The sequence below is a fragment of the Crocodylus porosus genome, unplaced genomic scaffold (assembly GCF_001723895.1).
Source record: "Crocodylus porosus isolate Cpor-Errol unplaced genomic scaffold, CroPor_comp1, whole genome shotgun sequence".
Classification (NCBI taxonomy): domain Eukaryota; kingdom Metazoa; phylum Chordata; order Crocodylia; family Crocodylidae; genus Crocodylus; species Crocodylus porosus.
The window spans coordinates 31,693,681-31,706,198 of record NW_017728949.1 but is presented as its reverse complement, the minus strand read 5'-3'; the positions used below and the strand labels follow the sequence as shown (position 1 = coordinate 31,706,198).

Genomic DNA, 12,518 nt, shown 5'->3' with positions numbered 1-12,518 from the left:
AATTCATGTCATCTTAGGTTCTACTCTTGCAAGCATAAATGAATTCAATACCAGTAAATTTTCATAAGGATTCTTAGAAGTGCAGTACTGACTCCTTAATTATTGTGTAGCTCATTTCTGCCCCACTATTAATATGGGGATCACTCCAGAATGAGGTTTATAAAACATTACCTAGGTATATCTTTTTAAACAAAAACATTAGCATCCAGATTAAAACCTGATATGCTAAATTTACAATTCAAGTACAAATACTTGACAGATTTATATTTCCTGTATTCAGATTGATCAAAATAACTCCACAAAGTCCATGAAATTACTCTAGATGAAAACTAGAGTAATCTAGTTTATAGTTTTAAAAGGAAGGTATATCATAGTAACAAAATAGATTTAAATCCAAAGCTCTAGCAGTACTGAACATTGATATAAATGACTAGTACATTTTGGTAAAACATATTAGATGAATTACACAGTTTGAAATATTATTAATACTTCCTAGTACAATCAATATAATAGAAAAATGTAAAATGCATGTCAAAATGTATGACAGTGATGACCAAGGAGAGTGGAGAAGTGTGGGGGGAGGGGGACTCAGTAACGCCCCCCCCCAATAACTGTTATGGCATTCTCACAGTTGATTACATATAGGCAGCCAGGGAGCAGTCTCCTCAGATGATTCACTTGCATTTAATTCCAACTGAAACTTCTGATGGAGCTGCAACCAATTTAGACCAGTTGAGGATCTGGCCCCAAAAATGTAATTTCCAGAGAAGCAGTTCATGCTGTCAGCAACAAGATATATGTTGCAATATAGTGCATAGAATTGTCCAAAACTACTTATTCAGATTACCCTTGAGTCAGAGTTAATTGATTAAAAAATTTAAAGGTTTTCTTAGAACATATTATGCCTCCACTATTGCTGCCTAATGTATGCGAGGTTGGTGTATTTGTACATCAAAGATCTAAAAAGGGAGCATAAATTAAAATAGCCCTGCCACTGCTTTGATTTTCCCTACTTCTAGCTCTAGGCATTAAATTACACCAACATAGACTCCCTTGGTTATTGATAGAGTAGGCGTAAATAACTCAAAAGGAATGAGTCTACTTTAACATTAGGAAGTTTAAATCAGTGTGAAGAGTCTAACATATCTTAATCTTCTAATATATCAATTTGGCTGCTGATCCATTTTGGTAAGGAACAGAGCAAATAAAATTTGAAAATGGTCATGATTATGTTTTGATAAAATCTATGAAAACTACAGGAAGGAAATTATAATTTAATACTTACTACAGAGCTTTCTCACATTTTCTATCTAAATTGCCAGTACTGGATACTAATCTAGAGAGGCAGAATTGCCTTTTATAAGTGGTGGGAGAGGGGGATGTGTTTTTATTCTCTTGAACATCACTATTTGTAAGAGAAGATGTAAGTATTTTTTTTCTTTAAAATACTCTTTTTCCAATGAAGCACTCCTGAAATGTATTTTGTCCTTTCCTTAATCTAAGTCATCAAGTTCTGGGTTTAGCTGCAAGTCTAAGCACCCAAAAGATATTTTGGATCCAATCAGATCTATGGGAAACTGAACAGAATCAGAACGAGGATTTGCTAATCCACATTTCATCAGTTTAATGTATTGGGCGACATTATGGGAATTAGCTAAGGATAAGAAGTCCTATATGTAATTCTTACATGTAACATGTAAGGGTAGAAAGGATAGACTAACAGGCTAGAGCAGCGTATCATAACCTGCATGTCATGACCCAGAAGTGGGTCACAAGAGTATTTCAAAGGGTCTTAAGTCTCAGAAAAATGTACGAAAGTGTGGGTTTCCCTTCGCAGGCTGGCAGCATTCCATGGGGTCAGGACAAGCCATCAATCTTTGCAAATGGTTCCCGATAGGAAAAAAGTTGAGAACCACTGGGCTAAAGGACTGTATATGCAGTGTAATGCTGCCATCCAGTGTTTAGCATTCATCAATACATCATTTAAACTTCATTTTTCATTTAATAATTTCAGTGATCAAAACATTGTTGATGGAGTTGTTCAATAACATTTTGATAACATCAGAAATGACTCACCACAGTTCAAAACACAATATACACATAAATATAAGGTTTAAAAGCTATCTACATAATTTTCTTTATTTCCCCACATATGCATTTTCAGGTTTTGTGATTGAAATGTAAAAACTAAATGTGTATTATTCCCATATTTTGCTCCTTGTTCAAATTATGAAATAATTTCAGTCACATGAGAAACTATATGTGAAAGATGGATATGTTTCAAGTTGTGATTTTTTTCAGACCAAATTTTCTACTGTAGGATCAGAAGAAGTTATGGATATAAAACAGATGCTTCTAAAAATAAAACCAAGCATCTCTAATGTATATGCACTTATCTATAATTCTCTGTATTTTTTATCCAACCCTTTTTTTTTAATGTAGCCATCAGCTTAGTTTCAGGATACTATTTTGAAAGTGGTAGACTCTGGAAGACCTGTGACACTAATAACATTTACAGAACATATTTCTTTTAAACGGAGGTGTGATAGTGATGGATACAATACAATGCAATATAATGTAATATTCTTTTTCTGATGTTTTTGTAACCTGGGATTTAGAATAATAGAAAAGTTGGGCTGGAAGTGGTGCTCAAACATCTATTCCATTCATCATCTTAGGCCATTCATTCCTTCTCCCTGGTACAACAATACAATGAACTGAAGACTCATTCTTTACCTTTAACTGCCTTTGTGGAGATGAAGGATTTATTTTTTACTCTAAATTTAGTTCCTTTGGAAATGTGGTTCTGGGAAGATGGGAAAATATTTGATGAACAAAAGAGGAGAGGAAAGAAAAGTGCTTTTGCAATTTAGTCCAGGATACATATAGATTGCACTGAAGTCCTTCTTCCTGTAGTGCAGTGTTTCTCAACCTTGCTAGACTCCAAGTACCCTTTGGAAAATGCCAGCTCTCTGCTTTTACTAATTTTTGTCTATGGAAAAATGATAGAGCAAGTCTTCTGTTGCAAAGAACTCAGAAAGACCACTATTCAACACTATGAATTTCTATTTGAAATCTCTGGATTTATTTTGTGAATCATGCAGGTGTTTGCACAACTAACAGCAGCACCCTGTGGTACCTTTCAAAGGATTTAATGGCACCTCAGGTTGCCATTTCACTCTTGTTGATAATCACTGCTCTAGTGGCTTGCTTTCAGAAGAATATCCAATAATAAGAGAAGTTCACAGAAATATAAATCTTTCTTCTGATGTTGAATAAGTTGTAAAGACTTTTTAATGCTGTATCTTACTGCTCAAAGAAAAGGGTAGTGGGGGGGAGCTGTAATACTGTTCTGTTGCTGGGTTATTGGCATGGGTCCAAATCCTATACAGACTCAGAGACAGTTGATGATTCCTGTTCTCCCATGGGAGAAATCCTACTCTTAAGGAATTCTGTAGGTGTTTTGCCATTGGCTTAAGATTTCAGCCTTCACAGCAATACCCATCTGTCTAAAGATACCCAGCTCCTCCTTCCTCTGGTTAGGAAACACTAGACATAGTGGCATGACTTGATAGTGCTGACTCCACTTCTACTTTCTAATGGAGAATATTTGGGCCTAAATTCTTCAGATTGCTGGAATTTACACAAAGCATTGAAGCAGCCCTGCACTGAGGGAAAACCCAGAAAGCCTCACAGCATCTCTACAACCTCCCCTCTTGAGGAGCACTGGGGACTCTTTAGACATAGCTCTTATTTTGCTTACCTACCTTCTTATATTTATTTATATTTGTATTATATCTGTATTATTAGTAAGACAATTTTTAACAATGGGCTGGATTGTACCCTGAAAACCTGGCAGCATGCTATGTTTGGTGTTCATTACTCTGAGTGTGAATAGCCATCAGACATTAGGGAAAAAGCACATAACATTCCTTAAAACCGAGATGTAAGATAGCTTCTGGTTCTACTTCAGTCTTCTAGGGTAAACTTTCACCATTCCCTCCCTGTCAGCCCCTGGAGGGAATTCTCTATGTTAAGTAGGCTTTAGGTCTAGGGACAGGCATTACACATAAACTGGTTTAAGTCATCAGAAACTGGTTTAAACCTGTAACAGAACAGATGTTCAGTGCACATAAATCAATTTCAAAATGGCTGAAACTAGTTTGAGATAAACCTGGTTGAATGTAGTAGCAGACTTAACTGATTTGGGTCAAACTGGTTTATACAATGTCTGTCCCAGACCCCTTCCTGGTTTAACTTAAACTAGAGTCCCCTAGGATCTCAGATCCTTTGCAGTCCTGGTCAGGGCTCTCTGCTCCACAGCAGGGCTGGCCCCATCCCTCTGCTCCCTGGTTGGAGCTCTGGCAGAGACTGAAGACACAGCAGCATCTGCCTGGCTTACTCCTGCTCCATCCCCTGTCACCAAGCAGGGATTCCTCCCTCCCATCTCCCACTGCACAGACCCTAGCCAGCATGTGGTATGCTAGCTAATGCTGAGAGGTGTCTGTATAAGGCAGACAGGACAAAGGCAGATAGAACAGTGTCCACTTAAGGCTTTTTGGAGCTAATCAACAGGTCAGCTGGTAACATCCCTCTGTTCTTTCCTTGAAAAAAGTTGTTTAAGAAGAGCTTTAACTAATGAGGGAGGCATTTGTTTTCTGATGGGGTAATAAATGTTCTGTTATCAACTGCCTGCTAGGCTGGTCAGGAGCAGTGTGGGGGGGAAGGGGCGAGGGGGGAATCCCTCCCTAATCAGAGTATCCTGCCTGGGCCTGGCCAGCCCCCTCAACTTAGCACTGTGGAAGGGAAAGGGGGGGCTGGTCTAGTGCCCCCTGGCTTCTAGCCTGAGCCACTGCAGGCATGGGCCTGCATTTCTTCAGTCCAGCGGGGATGTCTATACAGTTACAAAGCAGTTCAGCCTAGCCAGGTTAGAGAAACCTGCAAAGATTAAATCAATTCAGGCTCAGGCTTTTTGAATGTCTGTCTCTAACCTAGGAGACCATCAGCAGCTGGGGAAGTCTGGTGCCATGACTGCACTGGGTGAGAAGATGTGGAGAAGGAAATGTGGTGGTGGTGTTTCAGTCAAGGAGGCATTTGCTTTCTCCAGGGGAAGAGGCTGTATTTGACTGAAGAGCCCTATTGCTAGAGTGACAAGGAAACATTAGACCTTCATAGTAGTTATCATTAGCAAGTTTGTATCCAAATCCATGTCAGATTGGTAAATCAAGCTTTTCAGAAAACAGGACCCATTTTAAAATACTAATTTCCTTTCCCTGCTTTATTTTTAATGCCATTCCAAGTCATTCTCTGAATCTTGCATTTCTGTTTGTTATTATGTTATATACCACATAGAATTAGGGTTGGCTTCAGATCACCATAGTAAAGACTATGTTCTGTACCCTGGAAAATCAAGGAAATCAAGGTAGAAAGGGCCTAAAAGTGCTTCCCTGGGCTGCCCTCTGCCACCCACCCATCTCTTATGGCTCTCCAAACCTAAGATGACACTTGGATTTTGTACAGTTATAGGAACTGAGCAACATAAGAACAGAAACTCTATATGAATTGGTTTCCCAAATGAATAGATGCTCTCATTACACTGAAGTGGAATTGAAACAAATCATAAATATATCTTGTATCAGTTCTAGTGATAGGAATTAATCAAACTGATATTCTATCAAAGAAGAAAGCAATTTATTGCCAAGATTAAAACAAATCCACCATGTAAAAAATAAATCACAGATGTAAGAAAAGAAAAATATTGTATTAAACTCATGGTTACTATCATTTAAAAAATATAAACAGAAATAAAACCAGTGCAGGTAATATTTAAAAGATTTACATATTTTTAAAGAAACAACACAAGTATGATGATAGTGAGCTGAAACCAGACATTTAAAACTCTTTCACTCTGTAGTACCAATGCTTTGCATAAATAAGGCAATATAAAAGATTAATCCACTTGTAATCTGTTTTCTTAATACATGAAATAATAGCTGACACTTAAATGCTCATGAAATTTAAAAGCTAATTAAGGTGTTACCTTTCCATCTCAACATTGCAAATGGTGGCAAGTCTACTACTGAATAGCAGTCATGGAACATTGCTGGATGACATTCCCCCAAAAGCAGCTCTAATATAACCATCTTATTCAAGCTTGATGCAAAATACCAAACAAAAACCTGGAGTAGTCAATGCAAATCCATAGCAGACATGTCATTAGTCTGAGAGCTGTACTCTCACTACCATAGAAGAAGATCTTAGTATCAGGCTTATTAAGCCACTAAAACAGATTTTTAAATATATGCAGAAAAAGTCACTGTGATTCCTTCCTGCACTCTGCAGTAGCTCTAAATTTGCAGGGCTCAATTTGTCTCAATCATGCACTTTTCATATCATGGCTCTCCATTACTCATATGATTACCCACCATATTTTCTTATGAACCCCTTCAGCCCTTATCATCCACATTAAGTGTGCTCAGTGTGCTGGCTGTTATGAATCTCACTGTGAGGTGTCACAATCTCTCCAGCCACTGTATTGGGAGCATGTGTGCTTAACTTTGGTAACCAAAACCCTATGTCCCTTTTCCCAGAGTACAACAGAGAACACAGAGAGCACAGGCTTCTGAAACCACTCAGACAAGTCATACAGTAGGTTCTTATGTGCTTCTGAAAATCCCATCAGGCAACCATCTACATCTTTAGGAGCCTAAATTTACTTTATCAATATATCCCAATGTCTTTCTATGCTTTACCTCCCCTTTAGTGAAGTAAATATAGCAGCACTTCTCTGCCTCCCAAAGGTATTGAGGACCAGTGTTAAAAAGTGAGAAGGACTCAGATTTTTTGGCAAGTGGAGGCTGTGGGGCACTAATTTAAAATAAGTATAATCTGAAAAATTCTGTAAAGCATTTGATATCATGTCAGCTGTAGACAGTATTGTATTCAAGCTCAAACACATGGCAACAATGAAATGCAAAACTCTAAAACTCTTGGTTCAGAGATTATACCTTTTATTAGACCAATTAAGAAATCACACACACTAAAATTTTTTTTCTGCAAGCTTTCAGGCACATGTACCCTTCCTTAGCCTGAAGAAGCTTATGGAAAAAAATTTTTTTTGGTGATTTCTTAGTTGGTTTAATACAAGGTATCATCTCTGAACCAAGAGTTCTAGAGTTTTGCATTTCTTTTTGTCTCAGACCAACATGGCTAGCAAATACATTTCTGGAAATGATGAATGCATTTTGAAAACCCCCACACCTAACTAGCATCTACTATATTTCAAATGAAGAGAAAGTGTAATGTGACCTTCAAAGTGACTAATTTGACTTATATCTGGACCTATGAAGGGAATTTATTTTGTTTTTAGCTTCACAGAAATATACATTTCTGGAAACTATTAATATATCAGTCCTAGCAAGAATAGGCTTAGTGACTTTGGCTGCAGAGATATTCATTAAGCATCTATTGTATACAATATGCATTAAGCATTGTGGAGATTCCTGGTGATATTCTTCAACACATTTATAATGTGCATATTATCCTTTGTGATCTCCATGAAGATAACTGATTTCACAGCTGGTTTCCAGCAGTCTAATACCATGAACATCAATAAAGTTGATACATACAAGATTCAGTGACAGTTTCTTCCATTTAGTCGTAACCCTATATCTCTTAATCTTTGATTAAAATATTAGTGCTTCTGTGTGACAGCATTATAGTTTTGAGAAAGAGCAGTTGCCAGGAAATGGCTAAGAGGTCAATAAAAAATCTTGATGAACCCTCACTTCGGAATTATTATGACTCCGACACACATGTTCTGTCCTTTATCAGCTCAGTTTCCAAATTGCATTTTAACTACATTTACCAAGGAAAAAAGCTAATGCAAACATGAATAAGCAATAATTCTAATAAGGAATCTTATAAAAAATCTGAGTAGGTTAATAATGTATAATAAAAACATTCAGTATAGTAAACATTTAAAAATGGCATATAGTCAAGATTTTCATTCACAGGTGAAATGTGGAATACTTTATATTTTTTCTGAGAGTGCAGATTATATCCTTTCAATGATGATTTCATCTCTCACCACCTTCTCTGGCTGTTTCTTTCTTTTCCTCTTGATTTTTATTAAGCCTCTTTTTCCTTGCTTTTTGCTGAAACCTAAAGGCAGAAAAAAGCAGTTTTACACAGTGTAGTGTTGAGAGATCCAGCATAATATGAAACAGGGAAGGGCCATATTCTGCTTTCACAATCCATAACATGGTTTTCGGTTTTCACAGTTTGATCCCTTGATCCCTCTTAGTCTCTCTGACTGCACCCCTTCTCCTGCTGCAGGGTGACAAGCCTTCGTCTGTCCGGAGGCCCACACTGTACCTAGACTCCTGGTGGCCCGGGACAAACTTTTAGTATTGGGCCCCCTTCACCAGAGATAATGATAATAATAATTTTTAAATTACCATTTTCAGGCTCCTTTCTGTGTGGGGCCCAGGCAGCCACCCAGTTTGCCCATGCCTGTGTCCAGCCCTGCCTGCAGCTGAATCCTACACTCTCCCACTCTTTAGACCAGGGAGATGAGTGGTGCAGAGCTGATCCATGAGCAAGACTAACTCCACATTCCCATCCTGATCCTGCTGCCATAGGGCTGTGCTGCATGGCCCCAGATCCCACCCCACAGGGCTGGGCCACACCACTCTGAAGCCCCTGATACATGCAGCATGGCTGCTCCAGGTGGCTGCTCCATTGCTATTGCACAGGGCCATCCGGCATACCCTACCTGCTGCTGTGGGTCACTGAGACCCATGAGCAGCACTGGGGGCTGAATGATATGGCTCTGTGGGCTGAATCAGCCCCTTGGGCTGTATCTTTGACAGCCCTACTTTAGACTTTGTTCCTAAGGGTGGATGAGCAATCAGCAGTTCATGACATTTAGTTGCCTTGCAAGACTGCCCTTCAGTACATGTGACCAGCTGGAGAATAAGGTTGCCTAAAACAGCCATGTTAAACCAAGGTATTAAGGAGGCAAGAAATCAAAGTATAACAAGAAAACACAAATGCAAGAAGGAAGAGTGAGACATCTTTGTATGTTATACTAGATTAAGTATATCATGACTGAATCACACAACATAATAGAGGAAATTTTGTTCTTGATTACACTTCAGTGCAAAGATACAAGAATTTAAGTGAAACCAATACATGCTTCTGTGTTACCTAAACTTAGGTATCCAGCTTCTTGATCTCAGGGCAGGCTATACTTCTGCACATTCTCTCTTCCCTCCCCCCACCCTGCAGTACAAGGATTGCCCTTTTTATCTCTCTCAACATTCCTTTACAGGCACTAGCCCTTCCTAAACTTGGTCAACCGGTTCAGGCATCCCACTTTTGTCTCTCTGCATTGTCCTTTAATTACTTGTGGTGGGTGGCTATCACAATTGTTTTTCCACTTTCCTGTCTATGTGCCAGTCAGCCCTGGCTGGAATTAATCATTTTCTAAATAGAAATTAGAATAAACAGAAACATAACCTAACAGAGTGATGAAAAGATATAACATTCATAAAATAAAACAGACTTTTCTCACATCCTTCACAAAAGTTGCTATAGATTTATGAATGTGTAGGTGAGAATAGTGATCAGAGGCCCGATTCAGCTGTCACAGTGTAAATGATTTGTAGTGACATGCTGCCAATTATTGCAAAGTCTTATTTACAACACTGAAATAGGACATTAAACTGAATAGCAAGAGTGCCACTGATTTTAATTAGGCAGTCCACTAATTTAAATGAGATTAAATGCATGTATTATTCATAATGTCAATGGCCTGACCCTTCTTTGGCAGTCCCTTGCAGTCTAGCATGATTATCTTCCATGATTATGGAATCATGGCCTGACCCATCTCCCATTAGAATCAATGGGACTTTCTGTTAAAATTCACGCTGTTGTTCCAGTGGGAGATAAATCAGGCCACACCTAAATCAGACCAAACAGTTGACTCTAATATCTTAATGACTCATTTTAAGAAAGATCTACAATATTTTGAAGCTATGGTATATTCAGGAGTGGGCAAAAAGGTGGATCTGGCTGGCAGCCAGACTACATTTCCTATCAGCCCCTGCCTACATCACTATGGCTGGTTTCCATGGAGACCCCAGGGGCAGCAGAGCCATGACAGCGCAGGGCCAGGGTTTCAATGGAGACGTGCCCAAGCAGCCCTAGCAGGGCATGAAGCTGGATGAGAAGCTGCTCTGGGGTCCAGATTTTACAGTAACAGCAGTGGCAGTATCATCTGGAGCCGGGGCAGTTATGATCCACTGCCTGTATGCCCCTGCCTGCGACATGTGGGCAGCGGGTTGTAGCTCTGCCTGGTTCCAGCCTGCACTGTCACTGCTGCAAAAACCCAGCCCTGGCCCGGGTCCTGGTCCTGGCCCTGGCTGTGGAGCAGCTCCCCGCCCAGCCATGTGTCTGCCAGCGCTGCTTGGGCTGGTCTCCATGGAAACCCTGGCCCCACACTGTTTTGGCCCCATCACTCCTGGAGTCTCCATTAAACTGGTCACAGTAACATGGGCAGGGGCTGCTGCGAACTGGAGTCCGCTGTAAGCCTGACCCAGCCTGCGGGCTGGACTTTGCCCACCCCTCGTGTATATCAATATTGGTTCAACATTGAAAAGTATAAATTCTACATATTCTCCAGTCCACACAAGAACACCTAATGAAGCAAGTGGATCAATTCTTCTGTTTAGAGAGTCAGAACAAGGCCTTGCATGACTTAAGTTTAAGTCACATTTGAAGGGCTCCGGCAAGAATTCAGTGGAGCTAGGGGACTGTGTTTTGTATAAGGTGAATATTACAAAGATATCGGAATGAAAAATATGTTCTCCTTTCATCAAGGCTCATTTGCTGAGGAGTCCATCCAGCAACAGATTAAATAATCATTATACTGGTCTGACTATTTTGCTTGGATTAAAACAATTATCCATTATGGAATTATTTTCTAGAATTGTATCACATTCTTCTTATGCTTTCATTATTCTATTTAGCAGACTACTGTTGTTTTCTAATAATTGCATGATTTCTTTTTTTTTTTTTTTAAGTCTCTTAGCCTTTACCCTTCCATCCCAGTGTAAACTTATTATTTTACTAATAAAAGCAATTAGCATTATTTATTTCCATACCTGTCATACAGGTCCTTATACAAGACTTTCTGGAGACGAAGTTATTTTCATTCCCACCACATCCGCTGTAGCCAAATGGACGGCATTTTCCAGTTAAGGGGTTAAAGAAAAATCTTAACTCATTGGCTCTGCAAAGGCCTCTGTCCATAGGACTCATGCAGAAAGAAGGGAGGGGTGATTGTTCTAAGAAGATGAAAAATAAGCATGGTCAGAGACAACACTGAACCTAATTTCTTATACTCATTGCCAAACTGCAGTTTATTAAAATATATCTATATACCAAACTAAATAAATAAAACCAATGAAAGAAACCCAGACACTCATGGTAAAGTTGAAATGGGACTTTAATCACACAGACTATGGACAGACATTCAAAAAGCCTGAGCCTAAATTGATTCAATCTTTGTAGGTTAGGCTAACCTGGCTAGGCTAAATCACTTTGTAACTGTACAGACATCCCAGACATACAGAAACATGCCTGCAGTGGCTCAGGATAGAAGCTGGGGGGTCACTAGAGCAGCCCTCCCTCACTTTCTACAGTACTGAGCTGAAGTGGGGCATGGCCAGGCAGGGTGCTCTGATTATCCCAGCAGAGAATTGATAACAGTTTTTATCACCCCTATCTCAGTGTCTACTACCCCATTAAGAAAACAGCAGAGGGATATTACCAGCTACTTGCTGATTCTGTTTTTGTCCTGTCTGCCACAGTACAGACCGTCGCCAGCATGTGCTCTGCTACCTAATACACAGACACCTCTCAGCAAGGCAGAGGGGAGGGGAAAATTCCTGCTGAGCAGGGAGTGGATGGGAGGGGCAGGGTAGGGGAGCAGCCTGCAGTCTCTGCCAGAGCTCCAGCCAAGTATCAGAGGGGAGGGGCCAGCCCTGCTGTGAAGCAGAGATCCCTGCCCAACCCAGAGAGCATGCTGGGATGCTGGGGGAGTCTGGTTGAACTTAAACCAGCAAGGGGTCTGGGACAGACATTGTATAAATTAGTTTGACCCAAATCAGTTAAGTCTGATACTACATTCAACCACATGTATTTCATATTGGTTTTAGCCATTTTGAGATTGGTTTATGTGCACTGAATATCTGTTCTGTTACAGATTGAAACCAGTTTCTGATCACTTAAACCAGTTTGTGTGTAAGACCTGGAGGGCACTGCCTGAAATGCCCCCCCCCCACTTCACTCTGAGAGGATTCTTCGACCATGGACGACCCTGAAGAAGACCCCCACGATGAGACTATATGGACTGAGACACTTCCTCCGAACCACTTCCTCCACCATTGCGGACCATTGTAACGGGTTTGGGTGTATCTATCTCCTTTCTCTCTCAGCATTGAGAACCCCCT

At 39.9% G+C, this 12,518-nt stretch overlaps 1 protein-coding gene across 1 annotated transcript in view; it reads right to left on the bottom strand.

Moving 5' to 3' along the window:
* Positions 1–5,849: 5,849 nt before the first annotated feature.
* The window catches only part of TFPI (tissue factor pathway inhibitor), a 13,972-nt gene continuing 7,303 nt past the window's right edge, over positions 5,850–12,518 (bottom strand). Inside the window, exons 3-4 of the mRNA XM_019554359.1 lie at positions 11,169–11,351; positions 5,850–8,163 (exon numbers count right to left, since the gene is read on the bottom strand). Coding sequence (XP_019409904.1) covers positions 8,057–8,163; positions 11,169–11,351 — 290 coding nt within the window. The 3' untranslated portion in view covers positions 5,850–8,056. The remainder of the gene's footprint in view (positions 8,164–11,168; positions 11,352–12,518) is intronic.